The 23,755-nt window shown below is 42.1% G+C and overlaps 1 protein-coding gene across 8 annotated transcripts in view; it reads left to right on the forward strand.

The window, feature by feature from the left end:
* Window positions 1-23,755, forward strand: part of TAFA5 (TAFA chemokine like family member 5) — a 434,888-nt gene that overhangs the window by 109,981 nt on the left and 301,152 nt on the right. Inside the window, exon 1 of one of the 8 annotated variants that reach the window (XM_069801907.1) lies at window positions 4,565-5,539. The exons of 6 other annotated variants lie outside the window; for them this stretch is intronic. In XM_069801907.1, coding sequence (XP_069658008.1) covers window positions 5,449-5,539 — 91 coding nt within the window. In that variant the 5' untranslated portion in view covers window positions 4,565-5,448. Of the gene's footprint in view, window positions 1-4,564; window positions 5,540-23,755 lie in introns of those variants that run through there. One more of the 8 variants, XM_069801908.1, reaches the window with a different exon arrangement.

Here is a 23,755-nt window from a genome sequence, read left to right on the forward strand (position 1 = left end):
TCTTAGGCAGCTCCTATACAGCCTTTGTCAGTAGTGGCCAAAAGCTATTACCGACTGGTGACTGCTATGTGGGAGAAAGCGCAATGAGTTCCCAATGGGCAACTGTCCACATGACATGAACTGCTGGCTCAGTTCTTTATAAATAGAAAAGAGGAAGAAAATCATACCTGAATAGAAGGTCATTAAGGCCGTAGGAAGAAGACAAGAACAGCAAAATAATACAACTGAAAAGCAAAAGGAAACAAAATGATTTAAAAAAAACCCCAAAACAGCAGAAGTTCTAAGTAGACACGAGGCACTGTAGCAAGGAAATTGCATGTTGATTATTCTAAATTATCTAGGCTGTGCTATCCCTTTTATGAATCTGCCAGTAGGAGAAGGAACAGGAAGCAGGGTTTGGTCTGTCAAAAAATTATTGAAGGCATAATAACATATCACCTAATTAGGTAAGTGAAGGAAAAAAAGTGAAAATTTTAGGTGTTCATGGAAGGAGATGGTCAAATGGATGTGTGTTTGTGGTTCGTATTGCAGCTGCATTATGTCATAAACCAGAGATTAACAGAATCTCTTTAGAGATTAATTTCTACTGTAGTGGCACTTGCCCAGCATCAGCTGAAGATCAGTGATAAAATTTTGAGGACTGCTGTAGTTGTGACTAGCCCAGTAGCAAAGAAATGTGAAGCAGCCATTGGCATGCAGAGAACAGAGGGGAAAAAAAATACTTAAAGGCTGCAAAAACTAATTGGTGGAAATATATCCATCTGTATTCATTACTATATATTCAATATATCATCTATTTTGGTTAGATTCAAAATGGAAAAAGATTTATAATGCCACTTCAGGCATATGTGAAGGATGAACTGGGTGAATTTCAACAAAATAAAATGTTAAACACAGCATCAGGAGAAACATTCCAGCTGAGAGAACCGCTGGGCTGGAATAATCGCCTCAAGTGACTGGTGACAGACTATTGCCTGAGTAACTCAAAAGTAACAAAAATGAAATCCAGTGGGCATTGGCAAAGGTTTGGTCTAGATAACCTAATAATAGATATCGTCTGCTCTGTTTTTTGTCATTCAAAGCTGGCAGTAATTTCCAAATTTATTAGTGAAAATGGGCTAACGTCATCTCTTGTGCTACTGCGTTTAGCTCTGCATTGGCCATGCATAATTTGGGGTTTTATTACATGAACGGGAATAAAATAACTATGCAAAAGGTGTTTGACACAACTGAAAATATTAGGGGCTTAGCTATAGGTATATGGAATACAATCTGAACATGACTGTGTTCCAGGAATTTTATCATGTTTTTATTTATAAAATATCTCAGTAGTGAAGAATAAATCTTCTAAAGTTTGGTAGAATCTTTTCACACAATTAAATGCAGAGTATGGATAATATTTTTAAACCTCTAGAATTGAGCAAAGGCTGCTGACTTCGCTACAGAGTTCCAGTTTTAGTAGTTCTGTAGAACTATATTGAAGTTTTGGTAAAAAGAACAAATGAGCTGTATTTCCAAAAGAGAACACACATTTGGAAACTATGTGCTTCATTTTTGTGCTGCTTTCCTATAAGGACTCAGAAGAACTTGTATCTCATACACATTTGCTCTTGCTCCTTGATCATCAGGAAAATGCATTCCTTACTTCCTCACTACTTTTCCCAGCTGCAACTGTCTTCTGTATTGGAAATGTCTTCCAATGCCATCACCATCCTTTACCAGCTTTCAGGTGCTGAGCATCCTTCCTTTAACATTAAAATGCAACTGGGAGAGTTCCCGTGGAGTGGTTCCATGGCAGGAGCTACTGCTGAGACCACAGCCTTTTGCCTCTATATTGCTGGAGATGTATGGGGTCAGAGCTCTGGCAAAAACCTGAAAATTCACAGCGAGATAGTTCTGTAAAGCTCTCTTGGCCTAAGCAGCTTAGAAGTTGTTTGACGGATGCTATTCCATTAGGTGGGGATGCAAATCTTAATAGGCTGAAAGATAAGGGGGGAATTTTTGTCAGTGGCATTTACTCAGAAAAGTCTTCCAGAGAAGTCTACACTGGTAACTTGAGATATCTTTAATATTTTATAAATCTTTATGCAGGTGACAAGTAAAGAAATTGAAGATGGATATTTTTGAATAGGACTCACCCAATTTGAAAGGTCCAAAGCTATTTAGAAAACACAAAAAACACAGTGAACCATATTTAGTACAGCAAGCAGCGTTGCCAGGTACCACTGTCCTCTCAAATGGGAAGTCTTCTGGAATCCCTTGTTGCTATGAGACTAAATATCTCTGTACAGCGTGAGCGCTGAACCAGATTTTGCTCCCACTTACACTAGTGTGCATGTAGAGTGACTCCCCTGTGGCCGGGAAGCACAGTGCCGCATTCTGATGTCTTGCTTATGAAAGGGTCTGATCCAAAGCCCGCAGAAGCCCAGGAGTATTCGTCTAATTCAGAAGCTCAAAGAAGTAAGACTAGTTTAAAATGGGAGAAGGGCTATCATCTTGCACCTCAAAAGGAGCAAGCAATTTGGGGATTTTGACCCATTGACAGTGGGTCTTCACGTGCTTTTAGTTAAAAAGGGAAGTAACGTGTAAAATTTTTCATAGGTTTTCTCTCCAAACTTAGCATGTTCAAACTGAAAGATACATATTGCTTTTGCTGGACTAGATGAACCCTTAAGTTTGAGACATTTTTAAAATCCACTTACCTGTGGACTTAAAAACTGCTATGTTGGGGGGGTGGGGGGGTAAGGGGTGGGGGGTGTTGTGTTTGAGTATAAAATGTGTGAATTTTCTTTAGCTACTTGGCACTTTTTTTCTTTCACCCAAAAGACAGATAAACAAACAAAACCCAACTTGAACTGTGCCCAAGCATGGCCAATTTCTCAGCAAAGTGTGCATTTCAGAATGAAGGATTTACAGTGGAATATCTCTAGTGTAGCTGTGACATTGCTTTAACATTGCATTGCTGTAATCTTCAAATATAGTAAATGCAATAAATGGGTTTATAGGGATTTGTGTGAAGTTTAAAATTCAGAAGATAGTTGTTTGTAATGTTTCTCTGCACTATCAGTGAAAAACCAAAAAGCACGGGGATGAACTTAACACACATCAACAGCAAGGGAGATGTTTACCCAACGAAAATGTTGGTCTTTTATTAATCTGTCCTTCCAAGCATCTGGAAACCCTCCCGGTTTTTCTGTTTTGTTGGGTTTTTGTTTTTGTTTTTTTTAAATGAAGAAAATATTTAAATATTAAGTATTACAGAAAATAACATAAATGCAAACAGGTAACCAAAGAGCTATGAAAACAAAGCTTTTGGCATGCAAGTATTCCCTTACTTGGTTTATACCCTCCAAACTATGGATGCGCTTTCATCTCTATCCCGGATAAAGCCGGGTACGGCATCGGCCATCGGTGCGTTACTCTCATTGCTAACGCAGAGCAGCAAATCTGCAGCCACCCTAAGGAGCACAGCAACTTTCAGCTTGGCGCGGAGCTGCACGGCGGGGAGGACCCGCCGGGCCGGGCCGGGCCGGGCCGGGCCGTTCCGTTCCGTGCTGTTCCGTTCTGGGCCGGGCCGTTCCATTCCGTTCCGTGTTGTTCCGTTCTCGGCCGGGCCGGGCCGGGCCGGGCCAGGTAGCGCCGCCCGCCCCGCCGAGGCCGCCCAGCGCTCCGGCCGCCTCCTGCCCGCAGCTGCCCGCAGCGCTGCGAACCGCAGCTGCCCCTGCCCGCTGCTCCGCGGCTTCGCCCTCCTCTGCCCGCCTTCGGCGCCCGTCGGTCGCGCCCCGCCGACACCCGCTCGCCCGCCGCCGGCCTGGGGCCGCGCGCCTCCCTCCCCGCCCCGCGGCACTCGGGGCTTCGCCCCGCGACCCGGCGCAGGCCTCCGCGCCGGGCAGGCAGGCGTCGCGGAAGTTGCGCGGGGCAGCCGGCGGCGTCTGGAGGCGAGAGGCGCGGAGCCGCACGGCCTCCGCGGGCAGAAGGGCACCCGGGCGGCAGCCCGGCCCAGGCAACCCCCTCCGCCGCCCCAAGAACGCGCAGCCGTTCCCCCTGCCCCCGCACCGCCCCACGGGGCCGCCGCCAGCCGCGTGTGCGGGGCGCGGAGCTCGGTGCCCTCACCCGGCAGGCGCCGTCCGTCGGGGCGGCCCCCGCGGCTCCCGGGCCCCTGCCCCCGGCCAGGGCTGCGGCGCGTCCCGCCGCGGCGGGGCCGAGCGCGCAGCCCCCGCCGAGCGGCTCCGCATCGCAGCACCTCCCCGGCCTTCCCCCCACCCGCCCGGCTTCTCCGCGGCAGCCGGCCGCCGCGGCTGGGTCCTTCCCCCGGACTGGGAGGGCGGCAGCGGAATCGCAGCCTCGGTCTTTATTTATTTATTTATTTATTTATGGCATTCTTTCATTTGCGCTCTTGCTTTCCGTGGGGATGGCTGCAACGAAGGCATCAACCTGTAGGCTGAGCGGGCTCTGGCCGTAGCCCGGCGCGGCTGCTCGCAGGGCGCTCTGCGGTGCCGCCGCCGGGGCGCGGCGCCGGGACGGGGTCGAGCCCGCGGGCGGCCGAGGGAGCGGGGCCGGCCGCGGCGCCCGGGGGAGCTCCCGGAGCCGCTCCCGGAGCCGGGCGACGAGGAGCCCCGGCGGCGGAGGTGCGAGCCCGAGGGGAGGCCGGCGGTCTTGGCGAGAGCGGCCCCGCGCCCGGCGGGGAGGGCGGGACGAACTGACACCCCCCCCCCCCCCCAACCCCGCACCAGAGAGGATCTCCGAGCCGGGGGAGGAGGAAGGGGGGTGCAACAAATTGCCGCCAGCCGGGCGAAGTTGCAGTAAAGAGAGATCCCTCCCTTCCCTCCCCCCGCTCCCTCCCCTCCCCGCTCGCTCGCTCTCTCCTCCCCGAGCCGTGGCAGCGAGCAGCGGGAGCGGCGGCCCGACGAGCGAGCGAAGGAGCGAGCGCAGCGAGCGAGCGAGCGGCGCCCGCAGCCCGGCGATGCTGCGGCGGCTCCCGCGGAGCCCCGGCGGGGTGGGCCCGGCCCCCGCGCGCCCCGCGCCGCCCGGCGGCGGCGCGCCCTGAGCGGGCGGCGGCGGCCCCGCGGCGCAGCGGGCGCTGTTGCGCAACCCTGCCCGGCGCTGCCGGCCTCCCTGCCCCCGCCGCCGGCTCGGCGCGGCGCGGCGCGGCGCGGCTCCCGCGGAGACGGAGCGCTGATTCATGGGGCCCCGCGCCGGCTGCCTCGGCCAGGAGAGCGCGGCGCTGCCGCTGCCGGTGCCGCTGCCGCTGCCGGTGCCGCTGCCCCTGCCCCCGCGCGGGGTGTGAAGCCCCGGCCCCTCCTCCGCAGCCCCGGGCTCGCCCGCCCTGCTCGGGAGTGTGGTCCCTGCCGGGAGCCGCCGCGCCTGGCGCACAGAGGGAAGCGTTGATGCATCGCTGTGGAAATTCATTGTGTGACTTTCTGGGTATTTACTGAGTTTCAGACCGAGATGCAGCTCTTGAAAGCTTTATGGGCACTAGCAGGAGCAGCGATCTGCTGTTTTCTTATCTTTGTCATCCACTCACAGTTTCTTAAAGAAGGTAATTATATCTGCATGTCTACATACCCTCTTCTTTAATACGAGGTGCCTTAATTATTTTTACTGTTTCCAGTATGTTCTATTTACAGCAGTGCTTCCACGCTATTTTTCCTTTCCGCTAAAGCCTGCTCATTTTTGTTCCTTTAGATAATAGGTAGCTTTAGACTTACATTCTTGGTAAATGTGTATCTGTATGTGTATATATATATATATAAAAAAAAATCCGTATGATGTTTGTATTCAGTGTTTTAGCCAACGTCTCATTTCTTTATGGGGCAGGTATCGTGTATAGAAAATATTTGTTGCTATCAGATGACCACAGAACAGTAGTCATCATGGGAGTATTAATAACCCAAAAAACCCTTAACAAGTAAACGTCTTATTTTTATACCAAATCAATAGGCATCCTTTCCCTCTTCCTTGTTCAGTACGTTTTCAATAGATGGCACTAAAGTTCTATGGAAAGGGCAGGGCAGAGCAAATCCTGGGCATTCAGCATCTTCCTTCTCCTCGCTGCCCCAAAACTGGAAGAGGCCTTTGCATGGTTTCAAGGCTCCTGTTTTTTCCACCTTGTGGGCAGAAAATTGTGATTACAATTTACTAGAGAAAATAGTTTGGATTGTGGGGCAGGCTTGCTTCTTTTTCTTCCTGTGTGAGTTAGGTGGAAAAAAATATGTTTGATTAAGTGGATAGAGGAATTTTCTTGGGGAATAACCCTCGTATTGCTCTTTTTTTGGGGGGGGGGGGTACGTTTGTTTGTTTTCTTTCCTTGGGAAATTACTCTTCCCGCCCCCCCCCCCCCCCGCTAAAATAATGATTCCACTGCTTATTTGTAAAGCAAACTATAGTCTGAGATTCAAGTGTGAATCCTGAGAGATGTGTATATATTTGGTGGTGTGTGGGAAAGCCCCGTGCTGTTCTTTAAGCAGTGTTAACAAATAGAACAATATGGGGGTTTGGGTGAACCTCTTTATTCTCTTTTGGCATTGTAATATAGTTGAGATTATAGCTGCCGGAAGAAGGAGCCCAGCTCAGCTTGGAGTGCTGGCTGCGCAAAGCATGGAAAAAAACTTTCATGTGACTGGGACAAAGTTTCACTCAAGACTGGGCAAAGCGACAACCTTGCAACCACTGAAGTATAGCTACTGGTTCTCATTTAGTGTCAGTTCAAAAAAAAGCACGAGACTGTACATTTTCACAGATCTTTTCTGAAATGAATAAACACCGATTTGCCTGATTTGGTTAATTAAGAAGCGTTATCCAGATATCTCCAGTGCCAGAGATTTCTCCTTTAAGAAACCTACCCATCCTTTAATTGCATTGTGCCTCCCACATAGTCACTTATTTAACATTCTTTTAAAATGCTCGGACTAGTGTATTTATATATCTCTGTCTAATGAGATGACTCGTTTTGAGGAGATTTTGCAGAAGGAAATATTACCAGTCATTTCAGGCTATTTTTTGTCAGCATTTGCCGTTATGCTTTTTTTTTCTTCAGTCTTTCACTGCTTGATTTTGAGACCTGTGTTACTGTAAATAATCCATAAAGGAAGAAGAATTTTGTTTCACTTAAAATATTTCTTCTTGCATTGTAGGAGTAGAAAGCTAGCAAATTAATGTATAAAACCAGAAACCACGGCCATACACTAAGGACTTCAACATATTTTGCTTTGCTTCTCCTCCAGCAATTATAGCCACTCTTAGTGTGGACTGCAGAGAGAAAACTGAAGCTCTTTGGCTTGCCGGATAACTTAATTGCATCAGCTTGTTTATATTTGTGAACAAAATATTTCTGCTTTGTTTAACACTGAGAACTTACTGTAAATACAGATTGCATATATTGGGCAGTTGTCAGCCTTTTCTTGACGGGTGCTAATCTCCACAATAGCATTTTGACCCCTTTTGTATAATTACTTCAGCAGCCTATGTATTCCTCCCTGTAGTTTCAATAATGACACTGAATAGTTTAGGGCAGTTGATTGAAAGTCTACATGGTATAACTGAGTTTTTTTCTTTATGAATAACTTTTAAAATATCCAATAAAAAATGATTGGTTTAAGCATTATATATTCAAATGCTGGCGTCTAAGAAGGAGAAATGGATAACAGAAGATTTAAGCTATAGGTTGTAAACAGTTTGCAAAAGCAAGATTTAGATTTCTTTTTATTTTAAAACTGGGGGGTGGGGGGTGTTGTTATTTTCAGTAAGAAAACAAGGGAAAGAAGTGTAAGGAGAGGACTAGCAAATCATTTAACCATATGCCTACCACATTAGTTTACTAAGTAAATATGTATAAAGAAGAATACATGTGAGATGGCTGTTACCTTACCTTCAGAAGATTTGAAATCCTTTTCTGATATCAGAGTTAGCCCTTTACATTAATTTTTATAAAACGTGAAGAATGGCATGTCTCATTGCACATAATGTTGTTAGACTGTTGATTTCCTGGCAAAAAGATTAATTTCCCATCGGAGCCTAGTGAACTACATGGGCTCATTGTTTGTAACTCAGCTGTGTGGTCGAATTCCTAAGCTAAATGCTTGGACATTTTCATTTGATTATTTCTTGTGCAGAAGGATACTTTCCTGTAGTCCCAAAGAACAAACAAGTAAACCACCAGTTTGCCTAGCTTGATCAGATTAGCTGATAGCACGTTATCTCCTGAGACAATTTGACAGTACAAGCTCATACACCAAGCATCTCTTTTGTATGCAAGACAATTGATTTAAGAAGAATGACATGTACTATTAATTAAAGGTCTGACTTAATTTATTAATGCACACTCTTTCAATTGTTGCATGTTTTGTAATATTTACTGCTTATTATTTTTCCAGAAGCAGGTCTTAACAGAAAACTGACATAATCTTCACTTCTTAAAACATCTCAAAATGATATAATTACCACATGTCTTTTCCTGTGTTCATTTTCCTTTTACTCACTTGGAATTAGAGATGTTACCTGTTATTTTAAACTCTTATCACTTACTAACACAAGATATTTTTATCGTTTCAGTGGTACTGCATGGCTGTAGTGTGTAGAACTTTCATTACATCCAGCTGAAACTTATTACCAGAAACAAATCCTCCTTCAGTCACGTTCATAAATACGAGATTGTGTGTTGCAACAGTCAACTGAGAATTTTCACACTGTTAATTTTTCATTTTAGTTCCTATTCTGAACTTAGATTTTTCTCTAAGTAGCCCTGTCTGAATTCTTAAATTTTTTTATATACATTCTTAAATTAAGGCAGTTTAGTAGTATCATTACATTACTGTTGTTTAAATGATGTTGAGAAACAATGAATGCTTGTTCTGAGATGAGTGGGAAAGAGCTGCTTAAATGTCTATTTTCATGAATATGTTTTTTTCAGGAAGTGAAGAAGGGGTGACACAGGGTGCCATTTTTCCACACTTAGGCTTTTGTGTGGAAATACAGGTCGTCCTGTGGCTAATCCTTTCCCCTATGTCCAATCTGTCCTTCAGTGTTTCTAAAAGATGAATAGAGCTGTGAACCCAGAAAAGGGTATTGTGATATATAATTGCAGTCCCATGCCTGTCTGATTTTCCTGCAAAGCAATTTAACATAGTCTAGTCAGCTGCAGTCAGTATGAAGGGGTGGTAAAAATTGAAATATCCCAAATTTTTTGCATACACCATTGAAAATTCAAAGTAAGGAATTACATTCACTACTCATGCCTGATTTTAAATAATTTGTAATCTGTTATTGTTTAACACTTTTATTCAAAGAGAGCTGAAAAATATTGAGTTGATGTTACACACATTAATTGTGGGAACTCCTTTGCCCCCAGGCAAGTATCCTTTTCACCTAGTAGAACATTTTAACCATTCAGACACAGTATAGTGATGGTAAAAGGTAAAGGATAGTTTCTAAATGTCTTTGAACCCCTTGGACAGTAGTGCAGTTAGGGAGTAACTTCAGAAAGGTACATATACATCGCAGCCAGGGTGTGTTACAGCCCTGGATATACTTTAGAGCTTTGTTTATCCTGTGATTGCTCATTAAGAGACTGAAATGTCTTATCTATCAAGGGCGATTTAATATTTTGAATACTTTATGAGATTAGGGTGGTGTGAGCCTTGTTTTGAGAGGGACTACACAGAAACATGGATTCAGTCTCAAGAATCTTACTTAAAGTATAGAGGATTGGAGTATTCAGATCTCAAAACCACATTCTTAAATCTGTGGGGTAGATGTTCAGTAGTAAGCTGTGTAAAACTGGGTGATTTTCTGTTGATACGCTGCAGCAGTTAAGTAGAGACAAGAGAATTCCAATACTTCTGTTATAAGCAGATGATTATGGCTATAAACCAGAATTTTAGTATCATTTGTGCAGATTTAGTATATACTTATATATATGAATAAGGTCTCTGTTTAGCACATTTTTCATAATTAGAATTTTTTTCTGCCTTAGGCAAAAGTTAGCAATTATTGGTTACACTCTTGTTGGCACCTCTCTGTCAAACACAGTTAGAGGAATTAGTGTCAAAATAGCACAAAATACTGCAGCACTTTCTTTAAAAGAATGCATTTATTACACATAATAACTTGGTTAAGTTTTATACTTAATAGCTTTATTTTGTCACTTTTTACAGATTTAAATATTTTACCCTGCTCTAAAAGTATGGAAAAAGTTTTATGCACATTTTTGTAGTTTTAGGGTATACATTTTGACACTGAAAATAATAAGGAACATTATTCTATTTAGCTGTGTAACTCCAAACAACTCTGCTACTCCTCTGCTATAGGCTTGAAAAAGTATACTGACAGTATACCCAAGATAATTTTTTTCAGAGCTTTCTGTTCATATAATCTGATGGCTTTATAAAGTTGGTTTGCTGCTGTGTAAAACATTTTGAGGAAAGAAGTTGTTATCTTCCAAAACTTTTTGAGACTTTGGCCCTCAAAATTTTCCTGGAAAGTATTTGAATGTGACTTACTATGACAGATAATATTGCCAGCCTTTCATTCCTTTAAAATTTATTTTTCTTTTATCTTTTAAACATTAAAAAAAAGAGAAAGACTTGAAACAATTAAACTCAGTTAGAAACAGAATTGCTTTTAAAAATATGGGAAAAAAAGGTTGGGTTTATGTTAGAGTTGTTTTTTTTCAGTTTGCCCTTTTATGCTTAACCTGTGTCTCAAAACAGTAAGATACCTTGCATACCAGATGTGCTGCATATGTTACCTATATATAGTAAAACTGAGTTGAGGACAGTGTGTCCCAGCTCGAAATTTGCCTGCTTTTAAAGGGTTTGTTACTTTTAACATACTGCAGTATAATTCTTTTCTCCTGTTTGTCTTCTATATATTTGGGGGGAGGTGGTAGTGGTGAGGGGAGTGGAGAGGCAGGTATGAATGAGATTATTAGAGCAGCACATCAGGCTAGGGAGAGCCACAGAATGCAGAAGTGGAAGGTTTGTTTTCCCATCCAGGAAACAGATTTGGCAGTTAAAAAGCCCTAAGCTTGAATAAATGCTGCACAAAGAAAATGTGAAAGGTAACCAATCTGGAGGTTTTGTTTGCATTTTTTTTATAGTTTTATGGCAAATAAATAAAATTAAGAAGACAGTTCAGTGGCCATTTGATAGTGCACATCAGCAGTGCAGAAAAATGAGAGAAGGTCCTGCTTTGAGATAAAATAGCTTTGTATTTGAAAATTTTTGATATTTTCAGAGGGTTTTTTAAAGATAAGGTTAGAGAAGTATAGCAGTGAAAGGAAGCTATGCAGACAAAAGTTTTCAATAATTTTCTTTTTCAGGGAGGGGAGAAAGATGTTCTTTTTCTGGCATCTGCTGTGCCGGGATATACCAAGAGGGGGAGTCTTAACAGTTTTTCTACCCGTAGAAGGTAGCTTTGAAAAAGTCTTTGGTTTTGGGTGATGAAAATGAAAGATGCGTATGTCTTCACAGGGAAGTGCACCATAGATGGTACAAACCCCCTACTTTTCCCGACTGAGCAACTTGAAAAAAAGGAATTAGTAACAGATTTTCAGTAGCCTTTTTACGACTGCCTGTTTTCATGCCTCAAGAGCACAAGTGAGGAATTATTGACCTTTCTCAGCATTTATCAGCACTACCTGTCCTTAAAGGCAGTACTATAGACTGATGTGAGTCACATCATACAAAAGAAGTGCATGCTTTTTAGATCTGTTTACTAATATTTATTTTTCTTGTTTCTTAGCAGGTATACACTGTATCAAATATAAAACTGTAATAAAACCAAGACACACACAATTGAGATTTTTTTTAAACTGAATTTAAATAGGGACATTGGAAAAAAAGCATGTATTTAGAGGCCAAGATTTCAATATTGTATTGGTAAGAAAAGCCATAAATGTCTTTAGTTCACTAGTCAAAATATAGGTAAAATTATTCTCTTCTCATATATATTTAAAAACAACTTTTTATAATAGTATGAGGAAAAGAGGCAACACAAGTTTTTGCACTAATGATAACAATAGTATTTGTTTTCTGGTAGTATTTAGATGTCCCAGTTGGAAGCGGTGGCTCTGCTGAGTATGACTGGCCAACTGTAGTGTCTGTTCATACAAGTCCAAGCCAGGGTTCTATTCCGTACAGTATCTGGATTTTAGCAAAGATTTATTTTGCTCAGAAATTATATCCTCTTGCTACTTATAACCCATAGTGATAGAAGGTTCTGTTTAATAACAAAATCCAATTATTTGCCTAAATGTGCTTTTTATGCTTGTTCTAGAAGTCCAATACAATATAATAAATCTGCCTATTCATTATATTTTACCTTTGGCACTACATCAGTTCACAAGTAAATGCTAGTCAGAACAATAGATCTTCCTACTAATTGTTGTTAGTCTTGTGAAAAGCAATGAGTAACGTGCTTGAAATATATCCAAACAGCAAATTAACATATAAATAACCAGAAAAAAAAATAATGTAATGGATCAATACCTATTGAAATATTTCTAAAAGCAGATGCTGTGCTAATGTGTGTTTTCATGTGAGTGATTTATTATTTTTGACTGTATGGAGGGAAGTAGAAGATTGTGTTAATTCGTCAGGTGAAAAATTGTGTTTATAATAGACCAGTATATTCTGGATCCCAGCTTCTTTCTAACATGCAACGAGGCTATATGGTATTCCAAAGTCTAGATGTTTAATTGCAGTCAAACATGAGGAAAGATGTAGGCCAAATTAAGTGGATCCACAGGAGAACAAAAGGAATAACTGCAACCTTAGAAGATATGACCTAGAAAGAATTACTGAAGAGACTAGAGTTACTGAGTTTAGAGAAGAGATTACTAGCATGATAGGAGTTTTCAGTGGGCAAAATTGTGCCTTAAGAGTAACAAACTGTTCTTTCTGTAAAGTGGGAAGATTACAAGAAGCAATGAGTGCAAACTGATTTCAGGGAGATTTAGGTTAGACATTAGGAAAGGCTGCAGCAAGGCAAATTTGTGCTGTGCATCAGGGAACACTTGCCAATGGCAAGAACAGTTAAGTGCTGGAATAGATTTTCTTGGGAAGTTGTGAAACAGGAGAGTTTTATTTGCAGTTTAAAATATTATCTGTTGGGAATAGTATCATCAAGTTGAAGCAGACAGGCAGACTAGATGACTTCTTGAAGTCCCTTCAAGTCTTATCCTCCAAAATGTGTGCTTACCTGAAACTTACTTAGAAAGGTGAAAGATATTTAAATGTCTGACTTTAGGGCAGTTTTCTGTTGAGAGCTGAAGTGAACAGGCTCATGAGAAGACACACTGGGATCTGAAAGTATTCAGATCATGCCACTTTCTGAGTTGCAGATGTAATTTACAAAAAAATAAAGGAACAGAAAATCTTATGGTTTATGTAGTTAAAGATCACTCTTTTAAGTGCTGTTTATGTTGCAAGCTCTTTAGGAATTGAAGGTGTCCTGAAGCAGGGCCTTGCTTTGTTCATTCTTCATATACAAAGAGCAGTGAAATTAGAATATTCATATCATTCACTTTCTGGTATTTCTTATGGGATGAGGATTTGGGTTAAGGATTGTTGAGCTCTGCCAGTCTGTTCTTGTTACCTCAGCACCTGGAGGACTGATCTCCAGGTGGCCCTATGGCTGCTCTCACCTCTGGTATGGGAAGCACAGAACTAGCTCCATAGTAGGGTGAGTTACAAATGGCTTCAGAGAGGTTCTCTGTCAACCTGTGCCTGTTTGGTGCTACGGGAGATTAAGAGCTTTGTGTTTGTTGCTGTCTGTAATGGTGTGTACCTTGATGCAATACTTTCTAATTTTTATGATATCTGTATGGTTTCAAATCCAGTAGCAAAAGGAAAATTAGCAAATTGTGCTGACAGAAAGGCTTGTGGATTGTGATAAGGACAGGGAGAGATCACTCACCAATTACTGTCATGGGCAAAACAGACTCGACTTGGGGAAATTGATATAATTTTTTGCCCGTCAAAATCAGAGTAGGGTCATGAGAAAAAACCTAAATCTTAAAACACCTTCCCCCTACTTCTCCCCTCTTCCCGGGCTCAACTTAACTCCTGATTTCTCTACCTCCTCCCACTCTGAGTAATGCAGGGAGATGGGGAATGGGGGTTGTGGTCAGTTCATCACATGTTGCCTCTGCTGCTCCTTCCTCCTCACACTCTTCCCCTGCTCCAGCGTGGGGTCCCTTCCATGTGAGACAGTCATCCATGAACTTACCCAGCATGGGTCCCTTCCATAGGCTGCAGTCCTTCAGGCACAGACTGCTCCAGCGTGGGTCCCCCATGGGGTCACAAGTCCTTCCAGAAAGCCTGCTTGAGCGTGGGCTCCTCTCTCCACGGGTCTGCAGGTCCTGCCAGGAGCCTGCTCCAGTGAAGGCTTCCCATGGGGTCACAGCCTCCTTTGAGCTTCCATCTGCTCCGGCGTGGGGTCCTCCATGGGCTGCAGGTGGAGATCTGCTCCCCCGTGGACCTCCCTGGGCTGCAGGGGGACAACCTGCCTCACCATGGTCTTCCTCACGGGCTGCAGGGGAATCTCTGCTCTGGTGCCTGGAGCACCTCCTCCCCCTCCTTCTGCACTGACCTGGGGGTCTGCAGGGTTGTTTCACATATTCTTACTCCTCTGGCTGCTGTTTTGCAGCAGTTTTTTCCCTCCTTCTTAAATCTGTTACCCCAGAGGTGCTACCACCGTTGCTGACTGGCTCGGCCTTGGCCAGCAGCAGGACCATCTTGGAGCCGGCTGGCATTGGCTCTGTCGGACATGGTGGAAGCTTCTAGCAGCTTCTCACAGAAGCCACCTCTGTAGCCTCCCCCCGCTACTAAAACCTTGCCACACAAACCCAGTGCAGTCATACTCCACTACTTGAGCTTCATGTCTGTGGAACAGTTACATGCTACAAAGTTGTTCTACTTAGAGGTGTAGAAGAGCTGGTTACTAGTTTTTGTTTCCTTGAGTGGCACTAACATTTCTTTAAAGACAAGAAATAAAACGTTTTTAGAAGTTACTGTATTGCAAGTTAAAATTTCTTTACCCCTTTATACTAGTTTGTCAGAAAGTACTCACATTTTATGTGGTTCTGTGGTGACTGCTAATTAATCATGACAGTTATGTTATGTGATATCTTTTGTACTGTGCTACAGTTTTTATTGTATTAAATTACATGGTTTTCTTCATGATTCTTTCAATACAAATTTATGGCTTTAAGGAAGAAAAAAACAAACCACTGCTCCATTTTTCAGATTTGTACATGTTTTGGAGATGTGCATTGTGGATCTGGGAATAAATTTAGCCTCAAGAGAATCAAACGGTTGTTTGAAACGGTCACTGCTTGAGTATCACCTTGCTTACGGCTATGAACTAATTGAGATTAAACTAAAATGATTGTGAGATGCTTCCTTTTCCTGTGCATCGGCAGTTCCCACTATCTGTTAATGCTTTAAAAGTATTATTTAGTCATTAAAAAAAATGGATGTGCTTCTGGGTTGTTCTTTTGTTCTAGCTTTTGCCTTTGTTTTTCTAAATACATTGTGGTAGATGAAGTAAAGAGTCTTCAGCTTCATTTATTGTGAGAAGATCTCGTAACTGTTGTAAGCATTTTAGTATGCTTGGCTATAAAACTATATAAATTGTACCAGATGCTGCCTTAACTTATTTTATAGAATTATAATGGATGCTGATGAGTCTTAGAGTCAAGCCTTTAAAGATAAAAATCCCTTTGCTGTGTGTTTTTTTGTTGGGGTTTTTTTTTTTTTGGTAGTATATAGTAACAGCCCCATTTTATTGAATCTTTTCACTTTCCATTCTTTTGATTAGCATTTTAATAAAACTTTTTATATTTTAATATTAGAAGAAGTTTTATGCCTTCCTTAAAGACTATAACAACATTAAAAATGTATTTTACCTATTACTGAGGTAGTGAGGGAGTGAGATTTTCAAGTGGGCTGAAGACCTGAGAACTCCCATTGCCTGCAATTAGAGATTGTGTGATAAAACATATGGGTTGAGCATTTTCTTGGCCATGTCCACTTACTAATTTCATGCCAAGGCCCAACAGGTTTATTGTTATTACTGGTTGATTCATAACTAGACAAATATCCACTTGTTGTGATATATATACATCACTTATAGTGTTAGTTATTTATAAAAAATGCATTGTAAGATAGGTGTATAAATTAGCAGCAGTTTTTCCTTTTTTGTTGCACTTTCCTGAGCCCAAAATCATTTTGCAAGCCACACACAGCTTTTCACTTGTAAGAAAACTGTCTCTGGTAACAGCCTTCAGAAAGTAATCTGTAAGGTATGAAAGTTGAAGGAAGCAACGTGATTAGAGAAAATGAGCACACTATTTGATGTTAGGAATGAAATGAATGAAATGAAATCTTGTCTCCATTCGAGTTGATGGTGAACTCCTTGCTGTTTTCACTGAGGCCCCAGTTTTAGCTGTGTTGGGCAGCATAAGGTTCTACTTGGGTAAACTTTTGCTTTGGTTTATTGACTTGGCAAAGCATCCTATCCTATCTGTAAGATGTGTGAGGTGAGTGACTTTGAAAGAGAACTCATATTGAAGCTCTTTTCAAATCAGCTGATTAAAGCATGTACTTCACTGGGCAGGTTCTGCTTTATACTACAGTTCCTTGTCCCATACTCGGGCACTCCAGCTCCTGGTGACACTGTCTTGCTACTGGCAAAATGAGGTTATTTTCCTTGTTCTGCAGATGCTAGAAACTATGGCTGTTGTGTAACGGCATACTCCAATGAAGTGAATTATTAGTGTTAGTAGTATGTGCTTCTGTTTAATTATGTACTGAGGCCTTACCTAGAGCCAGAACCATACCCTTGCAGTCACTTAACAAACCCAGAGATGCTCGCAGTTCACAGAAGGAGTACAAGAAAAAGATTGTTAAATTATACATGATCAAGTAGTTAAAATAACAGAAGTTATGAACTATCATTTCTCCTCAGTGTCTCTTCACAGGCTTAATACTTCTCTCCAGCTAGAATTGCCTAATTTCTTCAGTGGTCCTTGTCCACTTCCAACACACTGCTCCTGCCTTCTGTCTTGCATGCTCTCCCGGGTGAATGCAGCTTCATTCTGCACGCACCTGTGGGAACATGGGCAAAAAAGGAGATGGTCAAGGGATCTGTTACGATTCTGAACGTTGTGCTTTTTTTCCCTAGTTTCTAGGCTCTCTGAGAAATAAATCCCATGTTAGCTTTGCCTGTATGCTTGTGTAACTGTATGTATAGCCTTGACTGTCCCTCTACCCATTGTAAAATTCTTCCAGTCTGATTTTTATGTTAGAATGTGGCTGGCCATATGATCTAGTTCACTGGGCATTAGGGCATTGTGTATTAGCTAATGAATTACCAGTATTTTGATTTAGGTTTGTGAGAATACAGTCTGAAAATTTTCTTTTCTAGTACTGACAGAGAACTAAGATGAACAAGGAATTTCTGCCCTTTTTATAATTACTTCCTCTTTGTTAGATGGGAATTTTTCACTAGATGACTCAGTTGCAAACTTGCAGGCAACTGGTCCCTTAGGAAGCCAGTATAGATCACATAATCATAGAATCATGGAATGGTTTGGGTTGGAAGGGACCATAAAGATCACCTAGTTCCAACCCCCCTGCCATGGGCAGGGACACCTTCCACTAGACCAGGTTGCTTAGATGCCCACGCTGGGGAGACCAAGTCTATATGTAGTTAGGCTTATTTTTACATGCATTTTATTGTAGTGTTACCCTTTTAAGTTTTCTTCCTCAGTTTTGAGAGGTCTATCATAGAGAGAGCTAAAATACATTAGATTGTTAATAATTCTTAATATTAAACCCAGTTCATAGAAATTATGTATGTTTAGTAATTTGTATTATGGTGTAAAATGAATGTAAAGTGTCTATTTGTTACAGGTATTTTAATGAGTGGTTTGAAAATTATTTTCAGTTCACAAGATGAGATCTGCAAATCTCCCTTTTTCAGCAGACAAATGATGGAAGTGAAATTAAAAGGAGTAGCTTGTCTCAGATACATTCTAATGCTGTGACTTTCTGACATCATGTTGAAGAAGTCAGATCTATCTCTAGGCTTGTATGATTCCTGTTCACTGTAACGGGAACTGCAGACACCTGTGCATTTTTAGGCAGGCAGGTTCCTGAATTCAGTAAAGCTGTCCAGTACTAGAGTGGCATGTCAAAACACAATTTTCTTTGTAAGAAAACAGAGCAATCATATTTTCTTCTCCAGATTTTTTTTTCTTTTTTAGAAAATGATGAAAGAACAGTAAAATTTCAATGGAATTAGCAGTAAAAAGAGCAAGAAAAGGACCTCAATTTGCAGAGTATTTTCATTTTCTAATGGTTTATAATTATAAAAGCCAAACAGAGAAACCTTTGCCATAGAACTACTCATTTGTTTGATTGCTTTCTCCTGCACTTATTTATGTTATGGTTTAAAAGTGGTCAAGGTTAACAGAGATGTGCTTACTAACTGTGATTTAATCCTGACTTCTCAGTGTAGCTTCATCTTTTAATATAAACTGTAGCCATGTAAAGTAAAAAGAGCTATTCTGAATCCATATATGAGAAAAGATTATGTACAAACACAAAGGAAATAGTTTGTAATGAAGCTTCACTGTTAATTTACATTTTGAAAAAAACAAAAAGTTGCCATAGTAACATGTAGGTTGCAAACATTTTCTAAATCTGATGTATTAGACTGAAGAAACTCTTAACTTGCCTGACGTGTTTCTCAAGTTTTGTGAATAAGAAAGAGCATAATTCTGTGCATTTGTGGGGTTGGCCTCAAATAGTTTACATTTGTGCAAAACAAAATATGAAGGCGTTGGCAAGTTATGCAAACTGAGCCTTTTCCAATCAGCTTTCTAATTATGTTTTTCCTAAGATAATTGTTGTTTGGGTTTTTTTCCCTAAAAAAAAAAGTAAAAAATATAGGTGTTTTTCAGCATAAGAATTTGTTGCAGCTCTGTTGTTCAGAATTGTGCATTTAATAGTGACGATTTTTAAATATGTGGGGCAGTATATGCCGTCTTTTCTCATCAATTTCTTTTTAACTCTACTTAATTCACTAATTCTTTTTTCTGGAACAAACTTACCAATAATCCTTTCTGTATGAAACAAAGCTTTGGTAAACAGACCAAAAGATAAGAGTTAATAGTGAGATCCATTTTTGCTATTTTAAAAGGCCAGTTTTAGTACTGTGCACTATGAATATTGTAAACTGTAGTTCTGAGTGCCACAGACTGCTCTGTTAAGCTTTCTAACACCATGTGAAGCCAAACCTAGCAAATTACTTTTATGGAGCAATTTGCAGGGTCAATTGTTTAACTAGTTAATTTACCGCATATCTCAAGTCTCAGCAAACAGCCAGTTTTTATTTTCAGTGCTACTTATATTTTATACTGTTTAAGAATTATGTAAGAAATAATAACATTTGCCCCCAATCATCATCTAATGCTTTCTAAATGTTGTTGTGTTGAATCTAGCTCTACTGATGATGGCCAGTGACTTTTTGACTCATGGGATGCCTGAGCTATTTAACTTTTTAATGTGAAGTTTTTGCTGATGCCTCATCCAGTTGAGTGTTATAGCTTGAATAATTCTTCCACAACTGGTATGTTAGCTTTAAAAATAGATCTCATTTTTGAATATGTTAAATGTAATAACAGAAACTACTTACCACTAGACAGCACTAAGGTATTCCACCATTTTTCAGCTGCAGTTCTATTGCAAAGTCTCCTTTTCCAGTATAAATTATTAGTATCTTTTTTTAAAGTAACATTTAAGTTCTTTTCTATACTATCATAAAAAATAAGTCAAAAGCCCACAGCAGAACTGAGTGCACCTAAACCATTGCTCTACTTTAAGATCTCTGATGATGGGGATTCTATGGCTTTCCTGGATTTTCATGCTGCACTCATCTATTATGTCTGCATTTACTCTGAGTGGTTGCTGCGGTATCAATCATTTTGTCATGTGGGAAGGCTGGAGCAGAAAGCACACACACACAGAGCTCTTTGAAATCCTAACATACTTAACCCAATTAAATCATAAAGATAGTACTTTATGTCTGATTGCTGGGTTGCAGTTGCAGAATGTGGTGAATGGCAACTCAAAAAGCAGTGTTCACTCCCTGCCAGAGAGCAGGGAGGACCTGCTGAGGACACTGAGGATCAGCGGTGAGGTGTGACATCCCTAACTGGGGAGACAGTGCTGGGACAATTCTTTTCCCTCACTGTTCTTCCTTGGCTCCTGCCCTTGGGGGGGCTGCAGCCATTTTTTTATACCTGCTTGTTGCCACCTTTGTGTTTACACCTCATACAAGGATGTTTTACATATGTGAGATGCATGTTTCTTATTTTCCTTGTTGTGCTCATTTTACTGAACTCCCAAGGCTGCATTCCTTCAGTAACCAGTAACTGACTGTGATTTGTGTTTATACCGCCTGCCTCTGCCATCATCCTGTGCTTGCACCCTGGGGGGCCCCTACTCCACATTACTGCAGCATCAAAATGGCTTCTGGTACTGCGCTGAATGCTCTTCCTCTGCTTTTCCAAACTATCCCAGGTCAACAGACCACTAGTGCTTTTAGAGTTTGCCAAAGTTTGCTATTTAATGATATTTCAGAGTTTTTAAATGCAGAGTCCATGCATGTTGCTGTTTAGGAGTAGCATCCATGAAGCTCTTGACCATCTACAGTGATTGCCCAAGACTTGCTGTATGTCTTGCGAACACAGTTCGTAACAAAGCATTTGATATTGTGACTAGTGTCTTTCTTGTGTTGCTTTGCTTTGTACAGAAGGGTAGATATGTAAGGGAGAATTTTTATTGATTTTTATCCTGTTTTAAAAAAACACGAGTTCCTCTTCATTTGAGGTAGAGAAAGCACCCAAAGAAGCATTCCTTGCTCTCCAGCAGTACGATTTCTGACAGTTTTGAACGAGGTCGCTGGCAAACGTCTGTCCAATGGGAGAAAACTGCGAAATAGTGGTATAAAAAGTCAGGTTTTAAATCCATTTTTATGTAAACATTTGGCTCTTGGAAGCATTTAGGACACACAGTTGCTGCTGTTGTCAATCTTGAATGTTTTTGAAAATCATCCATCTCTAAATGTTGCTCTGTAAAGTCTAACTTTGTGTTTTCAAAAGTCTTGGCAAATATATAGCTTATTTCTTTACGATAAGATGGTACTTAAATTCTATGTTAGAGCACAAAATCCATTAGGAAAGATTCCTTGCATGCACTTAACTAACGTCCATCTTCTGCATTTTTTGCGTGTCGGGGAGCCATAAGGGCCGGCGTCCCCCCGGGGTCGGGGTGCGGGGGGCACCGGGGGCTCCCCGGAGACCCGGCCGGGCAGGGCCTGGCAGCCAGGGCCCGTCCCACGCCAGCCAGGAGCAGGGCAGCTGGGGCCACAGGGGCAGCCCCAGCCCCGGGCATCGCGCACCTGCCTGGGGACGGGGACGGGCCGAGGCCAGGCTGGGCCGTGGGCTCATGGGTGGGCCTGGCTCGGCAGGGCCGACGGCGGGGCAGGGCAGGGCTGTGGGGACGTGGAGACCGGCCCTGCTGGGGCGTTGCTGGGATGGGGGCGGATGGCCCTGGGGGGCTGTGGGGTAGGTACACCCGCCCTGACAGGAAACGAAACTTCTCCGGGCAAGGAGGAGAGGGGAAAAAAAAACAAACCCTTGAGGCCGCAGGTTGGAAGCCGAGCTGACCAATCTAACACGCACCAGGTACACCGAAGCGTGGGCCTTTTGGCCAATGGGGATTAAAACGACCACAGGTCAGATTCAACGAGGGTATAAATGGGGCCCCACCGGAGGACATTTGGAGCCGGTCCTCCTCGGAGCAGCGGGTCTGCAGTCGGGGCCTCTCCCCTTGGGCTGGGACACCGCCCGAGGTAACTCCTCGAGGCTGAGAGCCCTCAGCTTTTAGGTGAGTGATATGCGCGTTTTGAGCCATCATTTCTAAACCTCAAGAATTCTTAAGTTGGCTGTGTAGTACTCATTCCCCTTACATCATTGATCCTGTGGTTCGCTGATGTTATCGGAGTTCTAACTAACTTTTTACTGAAGAATAAATCTGACTGTTGAATTTGATTGTGTGAGGCTCTGTAACAGGCCGGAATGGGGTCCTGGGCTGTGGGCAGGGTGTGCTGGGCAGGGACGTTAGTGCCTGCAGGGCCCTGATGGTGTATGTGCTTTTGTAGCTGATCCAGTAAGAAAATGACTGAAAAGTATTACAAATGCAGCACGAGAATACCAGCATGCATTGACACACTGATTTATTTTGCATATTATGTGGCAGACATATACCTGTGTTTTAAAGACCGTGTGCATTACTTTGTGGATGTGGTAGTGGGTCCTGAGCAAGCTCGATCTGGACTGGCAGCTGAAGAGAACTTGAGTCCTGGGCTTAGAATGATTGATATGGTGCTGCTTGATGTCAGTACCCTGGGGAAGTAGGATCTGTGCTTCTGAAAATGCCACTTCTTCAGAAAGATAGAAAAGGAATGCAGAAGAGGAGGGGTAATACTGGATTGAACTGTATTGGACTTTCTCTAAGTCATCACTGACGTATCAGTTAGGTCCTCCTTCTCTAAGCTGTGTACAATAAGAAGTTTGTTGCATTTTAGCAGTACCTGAAAGTTTTAGAAAGGCACAAAGTTGTCTTCCATGGATGTGAGTTTGTGAAGTGTCTTGGGATGCTTCTCAAAAGGCAATGTTATACCACTGCAGGATACTTTTAAACTAGTACTTTCATCTCCTTCCAGTTAGCTTTCTTCCACCTAATGCTCCAGCCACTGAATAACATTTAATATGGGACATCATAGTTGATCTACAGCAGTGGACTGTGTTGCCATGACATAGAGTTTAGGAATCGCTGTAGTATCACACAGAAGGAGATGCTCAGAAATAGTGCAATGATGTAGTTATACACAGTAACCTTAAAACAAGTTGCAGAAATCAGGAGCAAACTGCATGGTTAAATTGCTTTTTCCTCTCTATTGCTTATTATGATGTTACAATAAGACTTGCATCCCCACTAGTAAAGTAATACTTTACTGTATCTGTGACTGTGATAAGTAGCTCATTTTTTAGATATTGTCATGCTTAAATCATATATAAACATATTGATTCATTTAAACTGCAGCAATAAAAAGTGCCCTTTGTATTCCTGTATGCAAAAGGCAGGCTGCTATGTCAATGAAACCCACATTGTCCTTCTGTGGGATAATTTCCATAGTTTGCAATTATGATTTCTCTTCTCAAACGGCATTTGATAGCGCTTATGATGTGCTGCTGGTAAATCAGTAACCAGAACTCTTTTCTAACCCATTCAGCTAGAACAGTGTGTGCTCTTTTTAAATTCTGCAAGTATCTCAGAAGGTCTCTGTGTACAGATATGTGCAATGAATCTTTGCTGGTGAAACAGTAGTTGTCTTTCCCTCACCCCTCTGCTACGAAGGCTTTACTTTGTATTTCGGTTGTACCACAATCCCAGCTGTCCTGAAGCTCTGTGAAGTTTATGTACAGTTCTGAGGCTTGATAGGCTTAAATGCACATTCATGGATGGTAGTCTGACCAAATTTTGTTTTAGCTGCAAGAGTGACTGCTTGCAGCAGTGTGGATGTGCTGTACTTGTAAGAGAGCTTGCATACATGTTCATTTGCGTCTCAGTATATGGAATGTGCTTTTGATTTTGGGCTGGATATAATGACTGCAATTTGGATT

Source organism: Haliaeetus albicilla, chromosome 14 (genome assembly GCF_947461875.1).
Source record: "Haliaeetus albicilla chromosome 14, bHalAlb1.1, whole genome shotgun sequence".
NCBI lineage: Eukaryota > Metazoa > Chordata > Aves > Accipitriformes > Accipitridae > Haliaeetus > Haliaeetus albicilla.